Source organism: Oncorhynchus gorbuscha, linkage group LG15 (assembly GCF_021184085.1).
Source record: "Oncorhynchus gorbuscha isolate QuinsamMale2020 ecotype Even-year linkage group LG15, OgorEven_v1.0, whole genome shotgun sequence".
Classification (NCBI taxonomy): Eukaryota; Metazoa; Chordata; class Actinopteri; order Salmoniformes; family Salmonidae; genus Oncorhynchus; species Oncorhynchus gorbuscha.
Window position 1 is genome coordinate 1,989,802 of NC_060187.1, and position 25,560 is coordinate 2,015,361.

A 25,560-nucleotide genomic window follows, 5' to 3' on the forward strand; every position below is an offset into this window, starting at 1 on the left:
CACCCTCACCCCTACTCCTCCCACCCAAAAAGGCACATCCTGCACAACCCTCGCCCCTACTCCTCCCACCCAAAAAGGCATGGCTGTCATGAGGGATGAGTTCACCAGACTGGAGGTGGCCCTCCTCACCACCATGGCTGCCATGAGGGATGAGTTCACCAGACTGGAGGTGGTCCTCCTCACCACCATGGCTGTCATGAGGGATGAGTTCACCAGACTGGAGGTGGTCCTCCTCACCACCATGGCTGCCATGAGGGATGAGTTCACCAGACTGGAGGGGGAGGTGGTCCTCCTCACCACCATGGCTGTCATGAGGGATGAGTTCACCAGACTGGAGGGGGAGGTGGTCCTCCTCACCACCATGGCTGTCATGAGGGATGAGTTCACCAGACTGGAGGGGGAGGTGGTCCTCCTCACCACCATGGCTGTCATGAGGGATGAGTTCACCAGACTGGAGGTGGTCCTCCTCACCACCATGGCTGCCATGAGGGATGAGTTCAGACTGGAGGTGGTCCTCCTCACCACCATGGCTGTCAAGAGGGATGAGTTCACCAGACTGGAGGTGGTCCTCCTCACCACCATGGCTGCCATGAGGGATGAGTTCAGACTGGAGGTGGTCCTCCTCACCACCATGGCTGTCATGAGGGATGAGTTCACCAGACTGGAGGTGGCCCTCCTCACCACCATGGCTGTCATGAGGGATGAGTTCACCAGACTGGAGGGGGAGGTGGTCCTCCTCACCACCATGGCTGCCATGAGGGATGAGTTCACCAGACTGGAGGGGGAGGTGGTCCTCCTCACCACCATGGCTGCCATGAGGGATGAGTTACCAGACTGGAGGGGGAGGTGGTCCTCCTCACCACCATGGCTGCCATGAGGGATGAGTTCACCAGACTGGGGGAGGTCCTCCTCACCACCATGGCTGTCATGAGGGATGAGTTCAGACTGGAGGTGGTCCTCCTCACCACCATGGCTGTCATGAGGGATGAGTTCAGACTGGAGGTGGTCCTCCTCACCACCATGGCTGCCATGAGGGATGAGTTCACCAGACTGGAGGTGGTCCTCCTCACCACCATGGCTGCCATGAGGGATGAGTTCACCAGACTGAAGGGGGTCCTCCTCACCCCCATGGCTGCCATGAGGGATGAGTTCACCAGACTGGAGGTGGCCCTCCTCACCACCATGACTGCCATGAGGGATGAGTTCACCAGACTGGAGGAGGTTCTCCTCCCCACCATGGCTGCCATGAGGGATGAGTTCACTAGAATGGAGGTGGCCCTCCTCACCACCATGTTTAACATAAGTGAATGTACCTCTAACGTGGACCCAAAATGAGCCAGGACAATGACAGCGAGAGATCAACCCTGCCCCCCCCCCCTTCAACCTGTCACTCCTCACCATCTACAGGTATGCAGGGGCGGCAGGGTAGCCTAGTGGTTAGAGCGTTGGACTAGTAACTGGAAGGTTGCAAGTTCAAACCCCCAAGCTGACAAGGTACAAATCGGTCATTCTGCCCCTGAACAGGCAGTTAACCCACTGTTCCCAGGCCGTCATTGAAAATAAGAATTTGTTCTTAACTGACTTGCAGAGTTAAATAAAGGTAAAAAAAAAAATGCAGGGCTGGGCTTGGTTAGAACCATGCAATGCAGCAACAGAAGACATAACAAAGTGGTATGTGTAGGAGAACATGCTAATACAGGAACAGAAGCTACCCACCGGGAGACAAGCTCCAACAGAACTCAAAGCGAGAAGAACCATTGAAATGAAATGGGAGTGAAATAACCTTGCAGGGGACACTCCCTCACAATTTTTGAAGCTCATTTCATGCATTTACGAGTACTGCTACGGTATGGTGAGTACCACTACGGTATGGTGAGTACCACTACGGTATGGTGAGTACCATTACAGTATGGTGAGTACCACTACGGTATAGTGAGTACCACTACAGTATGGTGATGACCATTACGGTATGGTGAGTACCACTACGGTATGGTGAGTACCACTACGGTATGGTGAGTACCATTACAGTATGGTGAGTACCACTACAGTATGGAGAGTACCACTACAGTATGGAGAGCACTGTATGGTGAGTACCACTATGGTATGGTGAGTACCACTACGGTATGGTGAGTACCACTACGGTATGGTGAGTACCACTACAGTATGGTGAGTACCATTACAGTATGGTGAGTACCACTACGGTATGGTGAGTACCATTACGGGATGGTGAGTACCATTACAGTATGGTGAGTACCACTACGGTATGGTGAGTACCATTACGGGATGGTGAGTACCACTACGGTATGGTGAGTACCACTACGGTATGGTGAGTACCACTACAGTAGGGTGAGTACCATTACGGGATGGTGAGTACCACTACGGTATGGTGAGTACCACTACGGTATGGTGAGTACCACTACGGTATGGTGAGTACCACTATGTTATGGTGAGTACCACTACAGTATGGTGAGTACCATTACAGTATGGTGAGTACAGCTACGGTATGGTGAGTACCACTACAGTATGGTGAGTACCACTACGGTATGGTGAGTACCATTACGGTATGGTGAGTACCACTACGGTATGGTGAGTACCACTACGGTATGGTGAGTACCACTACGGTATGGTGAGTACCACTACGGTATGGTGAGTACCACTACGGTATGGTGAGTACCATTACAGTATGGTGAGTACCACTACAGTATGGAGAGTACCACTACAGTATGGAGAGCACTGTATGGTGAGTACCACTATGGTATGGTGAGTACCACTACGGTATGGTGAGTACCACTACGGTATGGTGAGTACCACTACAGTAGGGTGAGTACCATTACGGGATGGTGAGTACCACTACGGTATGGTGAGTACCACTACGGTATGGTGAGTACCACTACGGTATGGTGAGTACCACTATGTTATGGTGAGTACCACTACAGTATGGTGAGTACCATTACAGTATGGTGAGTACCATTACAGTATGGTGAGTACCACTACAGTATGGTGAGTACCACTACGGTATGGTGAGTACCATTACGGTATGGTGAGTACCACTACGGTATGGTGAGTACCACTACGGTATGGTGAGTACCACTACGGTATGGTGAGTACCATTACAGTATGGTGAGTACCACTACAGTATGGAGAGTACCACTACAGTATGGAGAGCACTGTATGGTGAGTACCACTATGGTATGGTGAGTACCACTACGGTATGGTGAGTACCACTATGGTATGGTGAGTACCACTACAGTATGGTGAGTACCATTACAGTATGGTGAGTACCACTACGGGATGGTGAGTACCACTACGGTATGGTGAGTACCACTACGGTATGGTGAGTACCACTACGGTATGGTGAGTACCACTATGTTATGGTGAGTACCACTACAGTATGGTGAGTACCATTACAGTATGGTGAGTACAGCTACGGTATGGTGAGTACCACTACAGTATGGTGAGTACCACTACGGTATGGTGAGTACCATTACGGTATGGTGAGTACCACTACGGTATGGTGAGTACCACTACGGTATGGTGAGTACCACTACGGTATGGTGAGTACCATTACAGTATGGTGAGTACCACTACAGTATGGAGAGTACCACTACAGTATGGAGAGCACTGTATGGTGAGTACCACTATGGTATGGTGAGTACCACTACGGTATGGTGAGTACCACTATGGTATGGTGAGTACCACTACAGTATGGTGAGTACCATTACAGTATGGTGAGTACCACTACGGTATGGTGAGTACCATTACGGGATGGTGAGTACCACTACGGTATGGTGAGTACCACTACGGTATGGTGAGTACCACTACGGTATGGTGAGTACCACTACAGTAGGGTGAGTACCATTACGGGATGGTGAGTACCACTACGGTATGGTGAGTACCACTATGGTATGGTGAGTACCACTACGGTATGGTGAGTACCACTATGTTATGGTGAGTACCACTACAGTATGGTGAGTACCATTACAGTATGGTGAGTACCACTACGGTATGGTGAGTACCACTATGGTATGGTGAGTACCATTACAGTATGGTGAGTACCACTACGGTATGGTGAGTACCACTACGTTATGGTGAATACCACTACAGTATGGTGAGTACCATTACAGTATGGTGAGTACCACTACGGTATGGTGAGTACCACTACAGTATGGTGAGTACCACTACGGTATGGTGAGTACCATTACGGTATGGTGAGTACCACTACGGTATGGTGAGTACCACTACGGTATGGTGAGTACCACTACGGTATGGTGAGTACCATTACAGTATGGTGAGTACCACTACAGTATGGAGAGTACCACTACAGTATGGAGAGCACTGTATGGTGAGTACCACTATGGTATGGTGAGTACCACTACGGTATGGTGAGTACCACTACGGTATGGAGAGTACCACTACAGTATGGAGAGCACTGTATGGTGAGTACCACTATGGTATGGTGAGTACCACTACGGTATGGTGAGTACCACTACGGTATGGTGAGTACCACTACGGTATGGTGAGTACCACTACAATATGGTGAGTACCACTATAGTATGGTGAGTACCACTTCAGTATGGTGAGTACCACTACAGTATGGAGAGTACCACTACAGTATGGAGAGCACTGTATGGTGAGTACCATTACAGTATGGTGAGTACCACTACAGTATGGTGAGTACCACTATAGTATGGTGAGTACCACTACAGTACGGTGAGTACCATTACAGTATGGTGAGTACCACTACAGTATGGTGAGTACCACTACAGTACGGCGAGTACCATTACAGTATGGTGAGTACCACTACGGTATAGTGAGTACCACTACAGTATGGTGATGACCACTACAGTATGGTGAGTACCACTACGGTATGGTGAGTACCATTACGGGATGGTGAGTACCACTACGGTATGGTGAGTACCACTACGGTATGGTGAGTACCACTACGGTATGGTGAGTACCATTACAGTATGGTGAGTACCACTACAGTATGGAGAGTACCACTACAGTATGGAGAGCACTGTATGGTGAGTACCACTACGGTATGGTGAGTACCACTATGGTATGGTGAGTACCACTACGGTATGGTGAGTACCACTATGGTATGGTGAGTACCACTACAGTATGGTGAGTACCATTATAGTATGGTGAGTACCACTACGGTATGGTGAGTACCATTACGGGATGGTGAGTACCACTACGGTATGGTGAGTACCACTACAGTATGGTGAGTACCACTACGGTATGGTGAGTACCACTACAGTATGATGAGTACCATTACAGTATGGTGAGTACCACTACGGTATGGTGAGTACCACTACGGTATGGTGAGTACCACTACAGTATGGTGAGTACCATTACAGTATGGTGAGTACCATTACAGTATGGTGAGTACCACTACGGTATGGTGAGTACCACTACGGTGTGGTGAGTACCACTACAGTATGGTGAGTACCACTACAGTATGGTGAGTACCATTACAATATGGTGAGTACCACTACGGTATGGTGAGTACCACTACGGTATGGTGAGTACCACTATGGTATGGTGAGTACCACTACAATATGGTGAGTACCACTATAGTATGGTGAGTACCACTTCAGTATGGTGAGTACCACTACAGTATGGAGAGTACCACTACAGTATGGAGAGCACTGTATGGTGATTACCATTACAGTATGGTGAGTACCACTACAGTATGGTGAGTACCACTATAGTATGGTGAGTACCACTACAGTATGGTGAGTACCATTACAGTATGGTGAGTACCATTACAGTATGGTGAGTACCACTACGGTATAGTGAGTACCACTACAGTATGGTGATGACTATTACAGTATGGTGAGTACAGTTACGGTATGGTGAGTACCACTACAGTATGGTGAGTACCACTATGGTATGGTGAGCACCACTACAGTATGGTGAGTACCACTACGGTATGGTGAGTACCACTACGGTATGGTGAGTACCACTACGGTATGGTGAGTACTACTGCAGTATGGTGAGTACCACTGCAGTATGGTGAGTACCACTATAGTATGGTTAGTACCCTGTGGTATGGTGTGTACCACTATGATATGGTGAGTACCACTACGGTATGGTGAGTACCACTACAATATGGTGAGTACCACTACAGTATGGAGAGTACTACTACAGTATGGAGAGCACTGTATGGTGAGTACCACTACGTTATGGTGAGTACCACTAAGGTATGGTGAGTACCACTACGGTATGGTGAGTACTACTACGGTATGGTGAGTACCACTACAGTATGGTGAGTACCATTACAGTATGGTGAGTACCACTACGGTATGGTGAGTACCATTATGGGATGGTGAGTACCACTACGGTATGGTGAGTACCACCACGGTATGGTGAGTACCACTATGGTATGGTGTGTACCACTATGATATGGTGAGTACCACTACGGTATGGTGAGTACCACTACAATATGGTGAGTACCACTACAGTATGGAGAGTACCACTACAGTATGGTGAGTACCACTATAGTATGGTGAGTACCACTGTGGTATGGTGTGTACCACTATGATATGGTGAGAACTACTACGGTATGGTGAGTACCACTACAATATGGTGAGTACCACTACAATATGGAGAGTACCACTACAGTATGGAGAGCACTGTATGGTGAGTACCACTACGGTATGGTGAGTACCACTACGGTATGGTGAGTACCACTATGGTATGGTGAGTACCACTACAATATGGTGAGTACCACTATAGTATGGTGAGTACCACTACGGTATGGTGAGTACCACTACGGTATGGTGAGTACCACTATGGTATGGTGAGTACCACTACAATATGGTGAGTACCACTATAGTATGGTGAGTACCACTTCAGTATGGTGAGTACCACTACAGTATGGAGAGTACCACTACAGTATGGAGAGCACTGTATGGTGATTACCATTACAGTATGGTGAGTACCACTACAGTATGGTGAGTACCACTATAGTATGGTGAGTACCACTACAGTATGGTGAGTACCATTACAGTATGGTGAGTACCACTACAGTATGGTGAGTACCACTACAGTACGGTGAGTACCATTACAGTATGGTGAGTACCACTACGGTATAGTGAGTACCACTACAGTATGGTGATGACTATTACAGTATGGTGAGTACAGTTACGGTATGGTGAGTACCACTACAGTATGGTGAGTACCACTATGGTATGGTGAGCACCACTACAGTATGGTGAGTACCACTACGGTATGGTGAGTACCACTACGGTATGGTGAGTACCACTACGGTATGGTGAGTACTACTGCAGTATGGTGAGTACCACTGCAGTATGGTGAGTACCACTATAGTATGGTTAGTACCCTGTGGTATGGTGTGTACCACTATGATATGGTGAGTACCACTACGGTATGGTGAGTACCACTACAATATGGTGAGTACCACTACAGTATGGAGAGTACCACTACAGTATGGAGAGCACTGTATGGTGAGTACCACTACGTTATGGTGAGTACCACTAAGGTATGGTGAGTACCACTACGGTATGGTGAGTACTACTACGGTATGGTGAGTACCACTACAGTATGGTGAGTACCATTACAGTATGGTGAGTACCACTACGGTATGGTGAGTACCATTACGGGATGGTGAGTACCACTACGGTATGGTGAGTACCACTACGGTATGGTGAGTACCACTATGGTATGGTGTGTACCACTATGATATGGTGAGTACCACTACAATATGGTGAGTACCACTACAGTATGGAGAGTACCACTACAGTATGGTGAGTACCACTATAGTATGGTGAGTACCACTGTGGTATGGTGTGTACCACTATGATATGGTGAGAACTACTACGGTATGGTGAGTACCACTACAATATGGTGAGTACCACTACAATATGGAGAGTACCACTACAGTATGGAGAGCACTGTATGGTGAGTACCACTACGGTATGGTGAGTACCACTATGGTATGGTGAGTACCACTACAATATGGTGAGTACCACTATAGTATGGTGAGTACCACTACAGTATGGTGAGTACCACTACGGTATGGTGAGTACCACTACGGTATGGTGAGTACCATTACAGTATGGTGAGTACCACTATGGTATGGTGAGCACCACTACAGTAAGGTGAGTACCACTACGGTATGGTGAGTACCACTACGGTATGGTGAGTACCACTACGGTATGGTGAGTACTACTGCAGTATGGTGAGTACCACTGCAGTATGGTGAGTACCACTATAGTATGGTTAGTACCCTGTGGTATGGTGTGTACCACTATGATATGGTGAGTACCACTACGGTATGGTGAGTACCACTACAATATGGAGAGCACTGTATGGTGAGTACCACTACGTTATGGTGAGTACCACTAAGGTATGGTGAGTACCACTACGGTATGGTGAGTACTACTACGGTATGGTGAGTACCACTACAGTATGGTGAGTACCATTACAGTATGGTGAGTACCACTACGGTATGGTGAGTACCATTACGGGATGGTGAGTACCACTACGGTATGGTGAGTACCACTACAGTATGGTGAGTACCACTACGGTATGGTGTGTACCACTATGATATGGTGAGTACCACTACGGTATGGTGAGTACCACTACAGTATGGTGAGTACCACTACAGTATGGAGAGTACCACTACAGTATGGTGAGTACCACTATAGTATGGTGAGTACCACTGTGGTATGGTGTGTACCACTATGATATGGTGAGAACCACTACGGTATGGTGAGTACCACTACAATATGGTGAGTACCACTACAATATGGAGAGTACCACTACAGTATGGAGAGCACTGTATGGTGAGTACCACTACGGTATGGTGAGTACCACTATGGTATGATATGGTGAGTACCACTACGGTATGGTGAGTACCATTACGGGATGGTGAGTACCACTACGGTACCACTACATGGTGTGTACCACTATGATATGTGAGTACCACTTACCAGTATGGTGAGTACCACTACGGTATGGTGAGTACCACTACGGTATGGTGAGTACCACTACGGTATGGTGTGTACCACTAGTATGGAGAGCACTGTATGGTGAGTACCACTACGGTATACCACTACGGTATGGTGTGTACCACTATGATATGGTGAGTACCACTACGGTATGGTGAGTACCACTACAATATGGTGAGTACCACTACAGTATGGAGAGTACCACTACAATATGGAGAGCACTGTATTGTGAGTACCATTACGGGATGGTGAGTACCACTACGGTATGGTGAGTACCACTACGGTATGGTGAGTACCACTACAGTATGGTGAGTACCATTACAGTATACCACTACAGTATGGTGAGTACCATTACGGTATGGTGAGTACCACTACAGTATGGTGAGTACCACTACAGTATGGTGAGTACCACTACGGTATGGTGAGTACCACTACAGTATGGTGAGTACCACTACGGTATGGTGAGTACCACTACGGTATGGTGTGTACCACTATGATATGGTGAGAACCACTACGGTATGGTGAGTACCACTACAATATGGTGAGTACCACTACAGTATGGAGAGTACCACTACAGTATGGTGAGTACCACTATAGTATGGTGAGTACCACTGTGGTATGGTGTGTACCACTATGATATGGTGAGAACCACTACGGTATGGTGAGTACCACTACAATATGGTGAGTACCACTACAATATGGAGAGTACCACTACAGTATGGAGAGCACTGTATGGTGAGTACCACTACGGTATGGTGAGTACCACTATGGTATGGTGAGTACCACTACGGTATGGTGAGTACCACTACGGTATGGTGAGTACCACTACAGTATGGTGAGTACCATTACAGTATGGTGAGTACCACTACGGTATGGTGAGTACCATTACGGGATGGTGAGTACCACTACGGTATGGTGAGTACCACTACGGTATGGTGAGTACCACTACGGTATGGTGTGTACCACTATGATATGGTGAGTACCACTACGGTATGGTGAGTACCACTACAATATGGTGAGTACCACTACAGTATGGAGAGTACCACTACAGTATGGAGAGCACTGTATGGTGAGTACCATTACAGGATGGTGAGTACCACTACGGTATGGTGAGTACCACTACGGTATGGTGAGTACCACTACAGTATGGTGAGTACCATTACAGTATACCACTACAGTATGGTGAGTACCATTACGGGATGGTGAGTACCACTACGGTATGGTGAGTACCACTACGGTATGGTGAGTACCACTACAGTATGGTGAGTACCACTACAGTATGGTGAGTACCACTACGGTATGGTGAGTACCACTACAGTATGGTGAGTACCACTACGGTATGGTGAGTACCACTATAGTATGGTGAGCACCACTATGGTATGGTGAGTACCACTATAGTATGGTGAGTACCACTACAGTATGGTGAGTACCACTACAGTATGGTGAGTACCATTACAGTATGGTGAGTACCACTACAGTATGGTGATTACCATTACAGTATGGTGAGTACCACTACAGTATGGTGAGTACCACTATAGTATGGTGAGTACCACTATAGTATGGTGAGTACCACTACGGTATGGTGAGTACCACTATAGTATTGTGAGCACTGTATGGTTAGTACCACTTTATTTTGGTGAGTACCACTACAATATGGCGAGTACCACTACAATATGTTGAGTACCACTACACTATTTGTCATGTCATTTACCGTCCTACAATATGTCATTGTCATTTATATAGCCCGAGGGCCAATCTGTCTGTGCTATCATGCCAACTCTTTGTCACTCATTTTCATGACAATGACAGCAATTAAGTGTTATAGTTATTTTGAAACAAAGTAACTGTCATCACTGAGCAGGAAGTATATTAAGGAGTTTACTTTATTGGAGAACAGTTTGTCTGGATGTCGGAGTGTCTGTCTGGATGTTGTAGTGTTTGTCTGGATGTTGTAGTGTCTGTCTGGATGTTGTAGTGTCTGTTTGGATGTTGGAGTGTCTGTATGGATGTTGTAGTGTCTGTCCGGATGTTGGAGTGTCTGTCCGGATGTTGGAGTGTCTGTCTGGATGTTGTAGTGTCTGTCCGGATGTTGGAGTGTCTGTCCGGATGTTGGAGTGTCTGTCTGGATGTTATAGTGTCTGTCCGGATGTTGGAGTGTCTGTCTGGATGTTGGAGTGTCTGTCCGGATGTTGGAGTGTCTGTCCGGATGTTGGAGTGTCTGTCCGGATGTTATAGTGTCTGTATGGATGTTGGAGTCTCTGTCTGGATGTTGTAGTGTCTGTCTGGATGTTGTAGTGTCTGTCTGGATGTTGTAGTGTCTGTCTGGATGTTGTAGTGTCTGTCTGGATGTTATAGTGTCCGTCTGGATGTTGGAGTGTCTGTCTGGATGTTGGAGTGTTTGTCTGGATGTTGGAGTGTCTGTCTGGATGTTGGAGTCTCTGTCTGGATGTCGGAGTGTCTGTCTGGATGTTGTAGTGTCTGTCTGGATGTTGTAGTGTCTGTCCGGATGTTGGAGCGTCTGTCTGGATGTTGGAGTGTCTGTGTGGATGTTGAAGTGTCTGTCTGGATGTTGCAGTGTCTGTCTAGATGTCGGAGTGTCTGTCCGGATGTTGGAATGTCTGTCTGGATGTTGGAGTGTCTGTCTGGATGTTGGAGTGTCTGTCTTTACACAGAAGAAGCACTGACTGTCTTTGACATTTTACACAATTTATAATTTCCTGTCTAAATTGTGTTCCTTTTTTAATTTTAGGATTTGTAAAATATGTTCTATGATCACTTCTGCTTGTCATTTTGGCGTCCATGGCTTGATGAGTGCCGGCTCCGGCTGTGAGCACTTCGCTGAGCTATTCTTGACTCAGTAAAGAGGGTTTCAAGCAGATATTTGTGACATGTATCTGACAGCTTGTGTCTCAATCTAGATATGTTCTTCTTAATAACCTGAAGTCAGAGACAACCACATCCTCACCTGCAGCGGCAGCATACAGTATTCTATGGTAGGAGATATGAACTCTGTATGGGCTTTCTAGATGATTGTGTTTAAAAAGGCACCATGCATGGCAGACTTAAAGTTAAAAGTTACGGACCTAATGTAAAGTTCCACATCAAAGTGATGCATCCATGATTGGTATGTCCGTGACAGGAGTTAATAGGATCGGTATGTCCGTGACAGTAGTTGTTAGGATCGGTATGTCCGTGACAGTAGTTGTTAGGATCGGTATGTCCGTGACAGTAGTTGTTAGGATCGGTATGTCCGTGACAGTAGTTGTTAGGATCGGTATGTCCGTGACAGTAGTTGTTAGGATCGGTATGTCCGTGACAGTAGTTGTTAGGATCGGTATGTCCGTGACAGTAGTTGTTAGGATCGGTATGTCCGTGACAGTAGTTGTTAGGATCGGTATGTCCGTGACAGTAGTTGTTAGGATCGGTATGTCCGTGACAGTAGTTGTTAGGATCGGTATGTCCGTGACAGTAGTTGTTAGGATCGGTATGTCCGTGACAGTAGTTGTTAGGATCGGTATGTCCGTGACAGTAGTTGTTAGGATCGGTATGTCCGTGACAGTAGTTGTTAGGATCGGTATGTCCATGACAGTAGTTGTTAGTTATGTCCGTAGGATCGGTATGTCCGTGACAGTAGTTGTTAGGATCGGTATGTCCGTGACAGTAGTTGTTAGGATCGGTATGTCCGTGACAGTAGTTGTTAGGATCGGTATGTCCGTGACAGGAGTTAATAGGATCGGTATGTCCGTGACAGTAGTTGTTAGGATCGGTATGTCCATGACAGGAGTTAATAGGATCGGTATGTCCGTGACAGTAGTTGTTAGGATCGGTATGTCCGTGACAGTAGTTGTTAGGATCGGTATGTCCGTGACAGTAGTTGTTAGGATCGGTATGTCCGTGACAGGAGTTAATAGGATCGGTATGTCCGTGACAGGAGTTAATAGGATCGGTATGTCCGTGACAGTAGTTGTTAGGATCGGTATGTCCGTGACAGTAGTTGTTAGGATCGGTATGGCCGTGACAGTAGTTGTTAGGATCGGTATGTCCGTGACAGTAGTTGTTAGGATCGGTATGGCCGTGACAGTAGTTGTTAGGATCGGTATGTCCATGACAGGAGTTAATAGGATCGGTATGGCCGTGACAGTAGTTGTTAGGATCGGTATGTCCATGACAGTAGTTGTTAGGATCGGTATGTCCGTGACAGGAGTTAATAGGATCGGTATGTCCGTGACAGTAGTTGTTAGGATCGGTATGTCCATGACAGGAGTTAATAGGATCGGTATGTCCGTGACAGTAGTTGTTAGGATCGGTATGTCCATGACAGGAGTTAATAGGATCGGTATGTCCGTGACAGTAGTTGTTAGGATCGGTATGTCCGTGACAGTAGTTGTTAGGATCGGTATGTCCGTGACAGTAGTTGTTAGGATCGGTATGTCCATGACAGTAGTTGTTAGGATCGGTATGTCCGTGACAGTAGTTGTTAGGATCGGTATGTCCGTGACAGTAGTTGTTAGGATCGGTATGTCCGTAACAGTAGTTGTTAGGATTGGTATGTCCGTGACAGGAGTTAATAGGATCGGTATGTCCGTGACAGGAGTTAATAGGATCGGTATGTCCGTGACAGTAGTTGTTAGGATCGGTATGTCCGTGACAGTAGTTGTTAGGATCGGTATGTCCATGACAGTAGTTGTTAGGATCGGTATGTCCGTGACAGTAGTTGTTAGGATCGGTATGTCCGTGACAGTAGTTGTTAGGATCGGTATGTCCGTGACAGGAGTTAATAGGATCGGTATGTCCGTGACAGTAGTTGTTAGGATCGGTATGTCCATGACAGTAGTTGTTAGGATCGGTATGTCCGTGACAGTAGTTGTTAGGATCGGTATGTCCATGACAGTAGTTGTTAGGATCGGTATGTCCGTGACAGTAGTTGTTAGGATCGGTATGTCCGTGACAGTAGTTGTTAGGATCGGTATGTCCGTGACAGTAGTTGTTAGGATCGGTATGTCCATGACAGTAGTTGTTAGGATCGGTATGTCCGTGACAGTAGTTGTTAGGATCGGTATGTCCGTGACAGTAGTTGTTAGGATCGGTATGTCCGTGACAGTAGTTGTTAGGATCGGTATGTCCGTGACAGTAGTTGTTAGGATCGGTATGTCCATGACAGTAGTTGTTAGGATCGGTATGTCCGTGACAGTAGTTGTTAGGATCGGTATGTCCATGACAGTAGTTGTTAGGATCGGTATGTCCGTGACAGTAGTTGTTAGGATCGGTATGTCCGTGACAGTAGTTGTTAGGATCGGTATGTCCGTGACAGGAGTTAATAGGATCGGTATGTCCATGACAGTAGTTGTTAGGATCGGTATGTCCATGACAGTAGTTGTTAGGATCGGTATGTCCGTGACAGTAGTTGTTAGTCGGTAGTTCCGTGACAGTAGTTGTTAGGATCGGTATGTCCGTGACAGTAGTTGTTAGGATCGGTATGTCCATGACAGTAGTTGTTAGGATCGGTATGTCCGTGACAGTAGTTGTTAGGATCGGTATATCCGTGACAGTAGTTGTTAGGATCGGTATGTCCGTGACAGTAGTTGTTAGGATCGGTATGTCCATGACAGTAGTTGTTAGGATCGGTATGTCCGTGACAGTAGTTGTTAGGATCGGTATATCCGTGACAGTAGTTGTTAGGATCGGTATGTCCGTGACAGGAGTTAATAGGATCGGTATGTCCATGACAGTAGTTGTTAGGATCGGTATGTCCGTGACAGGAGTTAATAGGATCGGTATGTCCATGACAGTAGTTGTTAGGATCGGTATGTCCGTGACAGTAGTTGTTAGGATCGGTATGTCCGTGACAGGAGTTAATAGGATCGGTATGTCCATGACAGTAGTTGTTAGGATCGGTATGTCCGTGACAGTAGTTGTTAGGATCGGTATGTCCATGACAGGAGTTAATAGGATCGGTATGTCCGTGACAGTAGTTGTTAGGATCGGTATGTCCATGACAGTAGTTGTTAGGATTGGTATGTCCGTGACAGGAGTTAATAGGATCGGTATGTCCATGACAGTAGTTGTTAGGATCGGTATGTCCGTGACAGTAGTTGTTAGGATCGGTATGTCCGTGACAGTAGTTGTTAGGATCGGTATGTCCATGACAGTAGTTGTTAGGATCGGTATGTCCGTGACAGTAGTTGTTAGGATCGGTATGTCCATGACAGTAGTTGTTAGGATCGGTATGTCCGTGACAGTAGTTGTTAGGATCGGTATGTCCATGACAGTAGTTGTTAGGATCGGTATGTCCGTGACAGTAGTTGTTAGGATCGGTATATCCGTGACAGTAGTTGTTAGGATCGGTATGTCCGTGACAGTAGTTGTTAGGATCGGTATATCCGTGACAGTAGTTGTTAGGATCGGTATGTCCGTGACAGTAGTTGTTAGGATCGGTATGTCCGTGACAGTAGTTGTTAGGATCGGTATGTCCGTGACAGGAGTTAATAGGATCGGTATGTCCATGACAGTAGTTGTTAGGATCGGTATGTCCGTGACAGGAGTTAATAGGATCGGTATGTCCATGACAGTAGTTGTTAGGATCGGTATGTCCGTGACAGTAGTTGTTAGGATCGGTATGTCCGTGACAGGAGTTAATAGGATCGGTATGTCCATGACAGTAGTTGTTAGGATCGTATGTCCATGACAGTAGTTGTTAGGATCGGTATGTCCATGACAGTGTTGTTAGGATCAGTAGTTGTTAGGATCGGTATGTCCATGACAGGAGTTAATAGGATCGGTATGTCCATGACAGTAGTTGTTAGGATCGGTATGTCCATGACAGGAGTTAATAGGATCGGTATGTCCGTGACAGTAGTTGTTAGGATCGGTATGTCCATGACAGGAGTTAATAGGATCGGTATGTCCGTGACAGTAGTTGTTAGGATCGGTATGTCCGTGACAGTAGTTGTTAGGATCGGTATGTCCGTGACAGTAGTTGTTAGGATCGGTATGTCCATGACAGTAGTTGTTAGGATTGGTATGTCCATGACAGTAGTTGTTAGGATCGGTATGTCCGTGACAGTAGTTGTTGTTAGGATCGGTATGTCCGTGACAGGAGTTGTTAGGATCGGTATGTCCATGACAGTAGTTGTTAGGATCGGTATGTCCGTGACAGTAGTTGTTAGGATCGGTATGTCCGTGACAGGAGTTAATAGGATCGGTATGTCCATGACAGTAGTTGTTAGGATCGGTATGTCCGTGACAGTAGTTGTTAGGATCGGTATGTCCGTGACAGGAGTTAATAGGATCGGTATGTCCATGACAGTAGTTGTTAGGATCGGTATGTCCGTGACAGTAGTTGTTAGGATCGGTATGTCCATGACAGGAGTTAATAGGATCGGTATGTCCGTGACAGTAGTTGTTAGGATCGGTATGTCCGTGACAGTAGTTGTTAGTCGGTATGTCCGTGACAGTAGTTGTTAGGATCGGTATGTCCATGACCATGACAGTAGTTGTTAGGATCGGTATGTCCATGACAGTAGTTGTTAGGATTGGTATGTCCATGACAGGAGTTAATAGGATCGGTATGTCCGTGACAGTAGTTGTTAGGATCGGTATGTCCGTGACAGTAGTTGTTAGGATCGGTATGTCCATGACAGGAGTTAATAGGATCGGTATGTCCGTGACAGTAGTTGTTAGGATCGGTATGTCCGTGACAGTAGTTGTTAGGATCGGTATGTCCATGACAGTAGTTGTTAGGATCGGTATGTCCGTGACAGTAGTTGTTAGGATCGGTATGTCCATGACAGGAGTTAATAGGATCGGTATGTCCGTGACAGTAGTTGTTAGGATCGGTATGTCCGTAACAGTAGTTGTTAGGATTGGTATGTCCGTGACAGGAGTTAATAGGATCGGTATGTCCGTGACAGGAGTTAATAGGATCGGTATGTCCGTGACAGTAGTTGTTAGGATCGGTATGTCCGTGACAGTAGTTGTTAGGATCGGTATGTCCGTGACAGTAGTTGTTAGGATCGGTATGTCCATGACAGTAGTTGTTAGGATCGGTCGGTATGTCCATGATGTCCGTGACAGTAGTTGTTAGGATCGGTATGTCCATGACAGTAGTTGTTAGGATCGGTATGTCCGTGACAGTAGTTGTTAGGATCGGTATGTCCATGACAGTAGTTGTTAGGATCGGTATGTCCGTGACAGTAGTTGTTAGGATCGGTATGTCCATGACAGGAGTTAATAGGATCGGTATGTCCGTGACAGTAGTTGTTAGGATCGGATCGTATGTCCATGACAGGAGTTAATAGGATCGGTATGTCCGTGACAGTAGTTGTTAGGATCGGTATGTCCGTGACAGTAGTTGTTAGGATCGGTATGTCCATGACAGTAGTTGTTAGGATCGGTATGTCCGTGACAGTAGTTGTTAGGATCGGTATGTCCATGACAGGAGTTAATAGGATCGGTATGTCCGTGACAGTAGTTGTTAGGATCGGTATGTCCATGACAGGAGTTAATAGGATCGGTATGTCCGTGACAGTAGTTGTTAGGATCGGTATGTCCATGACAGTAGTTGTTAGGATCGGTATGTCCGTGACAGTAGTTGTTAGGATCGGTATGTCCATGACAGGAGTTAATAGGATCGGTATGTCCGTGACAGTAGTTGTTAGGATCGGTATGTCCATGACAGTAGTTGTTAGGATCGGTATGTCCGTGACAGTAGTTGTTAGGATCGGTATGTCCATGACAGGAGTTAATAGGATCGGTATGTCCGTGACAGTAGTTGTTAGGATCGGTATGTCCATGACAGGAGTTAATAGGATCGGTATGTCCGTGACAGTAGTTGTTAGGATCGGTATGTCCGTGACAGTAGTTGTTAGGATCGGTATGTCCATGACAGTAGTTGTTAGGATCGGTATGTCAATGACAGTAGTTGTTAGGATCGGTATGTCCATGACAGTAGTTGTTAGGATCGGTATGTCCGTGACAGTAGTTGTTAGGATCGGTATGTCCATGACAGGAGTTAATAGGATCGGTATGTCCGTGACAGTAGTTGTTAGGATCGGTATGTCCGTAACAGTAGTTGTTAGGATTGGTATGTCCGTGACAGGAGTTAATAGGATCGGTATGTCCGTGACAGGAGTTAATAGGATCGGTATGTCCATGACAGTAGTTGTTAGGATCGGTATGTCCATGACAGTAGTTGTTAGGATCGGTATGTCCGTGACAGTAGTTGTTAGGATTGGTATGTCCGTGACAGTAGTTGTTAGGATTGGTATGTCCATGACAGTAGTTGTTAGGATTGGTATGTCCGTGACAGTAGTTGTTAGGATTGGTATGTCCATGACAGTAGTTGTTAGGATTGGTATGTCCATGACAGTAGTTGTTAGGATTGGTATGTCCGTGACAGTAGTTGTTAGGATTGGTATGTCCGTGACAGTAGTTGTTAGGATCGGTATGTCCGTGACAGTAGTTGTTAGGATTGGTATGTCCGTGACAGTAGTTGTTAGGATCGGTATGTCCGTGACAGTAGTTGTTAGGATTGGTATGTCCATGACAGTAGTTGTTAGGATCGGTATGTCCGTGACAGTAGTTGTTAGGATTGGTATGTCCGTGACAGTAGTTGTTAGGATCGGTATGTCCATGACAGTAGTTGTTAGGATTGGTATGTCCGTGACAGTAGTTGTTAGGATCGGTATGTCCATGACAGTAGTTGTTAGGATCGGTATGTCCGTGACAGTAGTTGTTAGGATCGGTATGTCCATGACAGGAGTTAATAGGATCGGTATGTCCGTGACAGTAGTTGTTAGGATCGGTATGTCCATGACAGGAGTTAATAGGATTGGTATGTCCATGACAGTAGTTGTTAGGATCGGTATGTCCGTGACAGTAGTTGTTAGGATCGGTATGTCCATGACAGGAGTTAATAGGATCGGTATGTCCGTGACAGTAGTTGTTAGGATCGGTATGTCCATGACAGTAGTTGTTAGGATCGGTATGTCCATGACAGTAGTTGTTAGGATCGGTATGTCCGTGACAGTAGTTGTTAGGATCGGTATGTCCATGACAGGAGTTAATAGGATCGGTATGTCCGTGACAGTAGTTGTTAGGATCGGTATGTCCGTAACAGTAGTTGTTAGGATTGGTATGTCCGTGACAGGAGTTAATAGGATCGGTATGTCCGTGACAGGAGTTAATAGGATCGGTATGTCCGTGACAGTAGTTGTTAGGATCGGTATGTCCGTGACAGTAGTTGTTAGGATCGGTATGTCCATGACAGTAGTTGTTAGGATCGGTATGTCCATGACAGTAGTTGTTAGGATCGGTATGTCCGTGACAGTAGTTGTTAGGATCGGTATGTCCATGACAGTAGTTGTTAGGATCGGTATGTCCGTGACAGTAGTTGTTAGGATCGGTATGTCCATGACAGGAGTTAATAGGATCGGTATGTCCGTGACAGTAGTTGTTAGGATCGGTATGTCCGTGACAGTAGTTGTTAGGATCGGTATGTCCATGACAGTAGTTGTTAGGATCGGTATGTCCGTGACAGTAGTTGTTAGGATCGGTATGTCCGTGACAGGAGTTAATAGGATCGGTATGTCCATGACAGTAGTTGTTAGGATCGGTATGTCCGTGACAGGAGTTAATAGGATCGGTATGTCCATGACAGTAGTTGTTAGGATCGGTATGTCCGTGACAGTAGTTGTTAGGATCGGTATGTCCGTGACAGGAGTTAATAGGATCGGTATGTCCATGACAGTAGTTGTTAGGATCGGTATGTCCGTGACAGTAGTTGTTAGGATCGGTATGTCCATGACAGGAGTTAATAGGATCGGTATGTCCGTGACAGTAGTTGTTAGGATCGGTATGTCCATGACAGGAGTTAATAGGATCGGTATGTCCGTGACAGTAGTTGTTAGGATCGGTATGTCCATGACAGGAGTTAATAGGATCGGTATGTCCGTGACAGTAGTTGTTAGGATCGGTATGTCCGTGACAGTAGTTGTTAGGATCGGTATGTCCGTGACAGTAGTTGTTAGGATCGGTATGTCCGTGACAGTAGTTAATAGGATCGGTATGTCCATGACAGTAGTTGTTAGGATCGGTATGTCCGTGACAGTAGTTGTTAGGATCGGTATGTCCGTGACAGGAGTTAATAGGATCGGTATGTCCATGACAGTAGTTGTTAGGATCGGTATGTCCGTGACAGTAGTTGTTAGGATCGGTATGTCCGTGACAGGAGTTAATAGGATCGGTATGTCCATGACAGTAGTTGTTAGGATCGGTATGTCCGTGACAGTAGTTGTTAGGATCGGTATGTCCATGACAGGAGTTAATAGGATCGGTATGTCCATGACAGGAGTTAATAGGATCGGTATGTCCGTGACAGTAGTTGTTAGGATCGGTATGTCCATGACAGGAGTTAATAGGATCGGTATGTCCGTGACAGTAGTTGTTAGGATCGGTATGTCCATGACAGGAGTTAATAGGATCGGTATGTCCGTGACAGTAGTTGTTAGGATCGGTATGTCCATGACAGGAGTTAATAGGATCGGTATGTCCGTGACAGTAGTTGTTAGGATCGGTATGTCCGTGACAGTAGTTGTTAGGATCGGTATGTCCGTGACAGTAGTTGTTAGGATCGGTATGGCAGTGAATGGGTGATTGGTAGGAGGATGAATAGGTGAGTAATAAGAGATTAGAATGACAACTTGCTGTCTGAGCTGCAGCCTGTGTCACACCCTGATCTGTTTCACCTGTCTTTGTGCTTGTCTCCAACCCCCCCCTCCAGGTGTCGCCCATCTTCTCCATTATCCCCAGTGTATTTATACCTGCGTTCTCTGTTTGTCTGTTGCCAGTTCTTCTTGTCTTGTCAGGTCTTGACAGCGTTCTTTCCTGCCTTCCCGTTTCACTAGTTCTGTTTCCTAGGTTTTCCCGGGTTCGGACCATTCTGCCTGCCCTGACCCCGAGCCTATCTGCCGTTCTGTGCCTGCCTGCCTGATTCTGACCTGATCACGATCCTCTGCCTGCCCTCGACCTGCCTTTTGCCCCGTGTTTCTAATAAATCATCTGAGAACTGTACTATCCGCCTCCCGTGTCTGCATCTGGGTCACATCCTGAGTCGTGATACTATGTGTGATTTTGTGTGTGTGTACCTCTGCTAGTATAGATGTCCTCAGTGCCAGCGGTCTGTCCTATCAGATGATACTGGTTGAGTCGTGACCCCTCCTCTGCCACCACCACTGACTTGGCTGCTCCCTGGGTCCACGAATACACCACCTCAGACACAGGATACGCATCTACAAAAGGAAACAGGAAACAGGATACGCATCTACAACAGGAGACAGGAAACAGGATACGCATTTCCAACAAGAGACAGGAAACAGGATACGCATCTACAACAGGAGACAGGAAACAGGATACACATCTCCAACAAGAGACAGGACACAGGATACTCATCTACAACAGGAGACAGGACACAGTATACTCATCTACAACAGGAGACAGGACACAGGATAGTCATCTACAACAGAAGACAGGAAACAGGATACGCATCTACAACAGAAGACAGGAAACAGGATACACATCTACAGCAGAAGACAGGAAACAGGATACGCATCTACAACAAGAGACAGGACAGAGGATACTCATCTACAACAGAAGACAGGATACATATTCGCAACAGAAGACAGGAAACAGGATATCCGCCATGTGTCCCCACCCAACAGGGGGATGATCTCCTGGAACCAGCATCAACAACAGACCCTTACCAACACTTGCTGGCCCTACAACATCAGAAGGAAATGCCTCAGTGCCATCAAAACAGTCAGTAGCTCATGCTGGCCCTACAACATCAGAAGGAAATGCCTCAGTGCCATCAAAACAGTCAGTAGCTCATGCTGGCCCTACAACATCAGAAGGAAATGCCTCAGTGCCATCAAAACAGTCAGTAGCTCATGCTGGCCCTACAACATCAGAAGGAAATGCCTCAGTGCCATCAAAACAGTCAGTAGCTCATGCTGGCCCTACAACATCAGAAGGAAATGCCTCATTGCCATCAAAACAGTCTGTAGCTCATGCTGGCCCTACAACATCAGAAGGAAATGCCTCAGTGCCATCAAAACAGTCTGTAGCTCATGCTGGCCCTACAACATCAGAAGGAAATGCCTCAGTGCCATCAAAACAGTCAGTAGCTCATGCTGGCCCTACAACATCAGAAGGAAATGCCTCAGTGCCATCAAAACAGTCAGTAGCTCATGCTGGCCCTACAACATCAGAAGGAAATGCCTCAGTGCCATCAAAACAGTCAGTAGCTCATGCTGGCCCTACAACATCAGAAGGAAATGCCTCAGTGCCATCAAAACAGTCAGTAGCTCATGCTGGCCCTACAACATCAGAAGGAAATGCCTCAGTGCCATCAAAACAGTCAGTAGCTCATGCTGGCCCTACAACATCAGAAGGAAATGCCTCAGTGCCATCAAAACAGTCAGTAGCTCTAGGTCATTGATAAGCAGCATACTTTGAGCTGTTGACCAAATCTCTCTTTCCAAGCAGCCCACACACAGTGCTCCACATCCCATTAAGGAGGAGTCTGTCATGATCACCCTGCGGACACTACCTGGCCCATGAGAACCCCCTGCAACAGCAGTCACGGGTCTCTCCAATAATTGCAGGCATAAGCTAAAAGGCACCAAATGTTTCAGCTGAAACCGTGACAGAAAGAGCCGGAATGCGACCTTCCTCTGTTGGGACAAAAATACATGATCCAGAACGAGACCCAGAAACTGACTACGCAGTCAAGTCAAAGGCAAGTCAAATAACTTTTCTTGTGATTCACTATGAACCCCAGAAAATTTGGAAACCAGCTTAGCAGTGTGGAGCTCCACATGTTCCCTTGACTCTGCTACGACCAGCCTATCGTCCAGAAAGGCAAATACTCTGATCCGCTGGCTCCGCTCCGGTGCCAAAACTTCCTCCAACACCATAGAAAAAGTATGTGTGACGATGTACGGTATAGCACATGAAAAAAGGCATCCTTCAGATCTATGGACGTGAACCAATCGCTGGGTCACACCGTCTGCAATAGCCGGCAAAGTGTGAGCATTTTGAACTTGCAAAATTGAGGTGCTTCTTTAATACACGTAATTCCAGGATGGGATGCAACATTCTATCGCTCTTGGCAACTAAGAAGTACCGGCTGTACCAACCGCTTTTGTTCTTCTGACTCGGGGACCAACCGAATAGCCTGCTTTTGAAGGAGGGAGGAAATCTCTCTCAAGACAGGCGCTAGGACCTCTGGGATGCAAAGGAGGACGCACAACAAACTGCAGACTGTACCCTCGTCACCTATGCTGGGCCGGCAGGGTAGCCTAGTGGTTAGAGCGTTGGACTAGTAACCGGAAGGTTGCAAGTTCAAACCCCCGAGCTGACAAGGTACAAATCTGTCATTCTGCCCCTGAACACTGTTCCTAGGCCGTCATTGAAAATAAGAATTTCTTCTTAACTGACTTGCCTGGTTAAGTAAATGTTACAAAAATATATTTTTTTTAAAGTACGCTGGACGGAGTAGAGCACGGTGCCAGTCTCCCGCTACTGGATGGAGCCCTCTGCCAGTCTCCCGCTACTGGACAGAGTAGAGCACAGTGCCAGTCTCCCGTCACTGGACAGAGTAGAGCACGGTGCCAGTCTCCCGCTACTGGATGGAGCCCTCTGCCAGTCTCCCGTCACTGGACGGAGTAGAGCCCTCTGCCAGTCTCCCGCTACTGGATGGAGTAGAGCACGGTGCCAGTCTCCCGCTACTGGACAGAGTAGAGCACGGTGCCAGTCTCCCGCTACTGGACGGAGTAGAGCACGGTGCCAGTCTCCCGCTACTGGACAGAGTAGAGCACGGTGCCAGTCTCCCGTCACTGGACAGAGTAGAGCACGGTGCCAGTCTCCCGTCACTGGACAGAGTAGAGCACGGTGCCAGTCTCCCGCTACTGGATGGAGTAGAGCACGGTGCCAGTCTCCCGCTACTGGACAGAGTAGAGCACGGTGCCAGTCTCCCGTCACTGTACAGAGTAGAGCACGGTGCCAGTCTCCCGCTACTAGATGGAGCCCTCTGCCAGTCTCCCGTCACTGGACAGAGTAGAGCACGGTGCCAGTCTCCCGTCACTGGACAGAGTAGAGCACGGTGCCAGTCTCCCGTCACTGGACAGAGTAGAGCACGGTGCCAGTCTCCCGTCACTGGACAGAGTAGAGCACGGTGCCAGTCTCCCGCTACTGGATGGAGCCCTCTGCCAGTCTCCCGTCACTGGACAGAGTAGAGCACGGTGCCAGTCTCCCGCTACTGGATGGAGCCCTCTGCCAGTCTCCCGTCACTGGACGGAGTAGAGCCCTCTGCCAGTCTCTCGTCACTGGACAGAGTAGAGCACGGTGCCAGTCTCCCGCTACTGGATGGAGCCCTCTGCCAGTCTCCCGCTACTGGATGGAGTAAAGCCCTCTGCCAGTCTCCCGCTACTGGATGGAGTAGAGCACGTTGCCAGTCTCCCCCTACTGGACAGAGTAGAGCACGGTGCCAGTCTCCCGCTACTGGACAGAGTAGAGCACGGTGCCAGTCTCCCGCTACTGGATGGAGCCCTCTGCCAGTCTCCCGCTACTGGACAGAGTAGAGCACGGTGCCTGTCTCCCGTCACTGGATGGAGTAGAGCACGGTGCCAGTCTCCCGCTACTGGATGGAGCCCTCTGCCAGTCTCCCGTCACTGGACAGAGTAGAGCACGGTGCCAGTCTCCCGCTACTGGACAGAGTAGAGCACGGTGCCAGTCTCTCGCTACTGGATGGAGCATGCTGCCAGTCTCCCGTCACTGGACAGAGTAGAGCACGGTGCCAGTCTCCCGCTACTGGACAGAGTAGAGCACGGTGCCAGTCTCCCGCTACTGGACAGAGTAGAGCACGGTGCCAGTCTCCCGCTACTGGACTGAGTAGAGCATGCTGCCAGTCTCCCGCTACTGGATGGAGCGCGCTGCCAGTCTCCCGCTACTGGACGGAGCACGCTGCCAGTCTCCCGCTACTGGACAGAGTAGAGCACGCTGCCAGTCTCCCGCTACTGGATAGAGCGCGCTGCCAGTCTCCCGGTACTGGACGGAACGCGCTGCCAGTCTCCCGCTACTGGGCGGAGCACGCTACTGGACGGAGTGCGCTGCCAGTCTCCCGTCACTGGACGGAGCAAGCTGCCAGTCTCCCGTCACTGGACGGAACGCACTGCCAGTCTCCCGCTACTAGACGGAGCACGCTACTGGACGGAGTGCGCTGCCAGTCTCCCGCTACTGGACGGAGCACGCTACTGGACGGAGTGCGCTGCCAATCTCCCGCTACTGGATGGAGCGCGCTGCCAGTCTCTCGCTACTGGACGGAGCATGCTGCCAGTCTCTCGCTACTGGACGGAGCACGCTGCCAGTCTCCCGCTACTAGATGGAGCGCGCTGCCAGTCTCCCGTCACTGGACAGAGCACACTGCCAGTCTCCCGCCACTGGACAGAGCAAGCTGCCAGTCTCTCGCTACTGGACAGAGCACACTGCCAGTCTCCCGCCACTGGACAGAGCAAGCTGCCAGTCT

The 25,560-nt window shown here is 47.7% G+C and overlaps 1 protein-coding gene across 1 annotated transcript in view; it reads right to left on the reverse strand.

The window, feature by feature from the left end:
• LOC123996440 (gamma-aminobutyric acid receptor subunit alpha-5-like) overlaps positions 1–25,560 on the reverse strand; it is a 77,814-nt gene that overhangs the window by 11,415 nt on the left and 40,839 nt on the right. Inside the window, exon 7 of the mRNA XM_046299808.1 lies at positions 21,122–21,265. Within this exon, the coding sequence (XP_046155764.1) occupies positions 21,122–21,265 (144 nt within the window). The remainder of the gene's footprint in view (positions 1–21,121; positions 21,266–25,560) is intronic.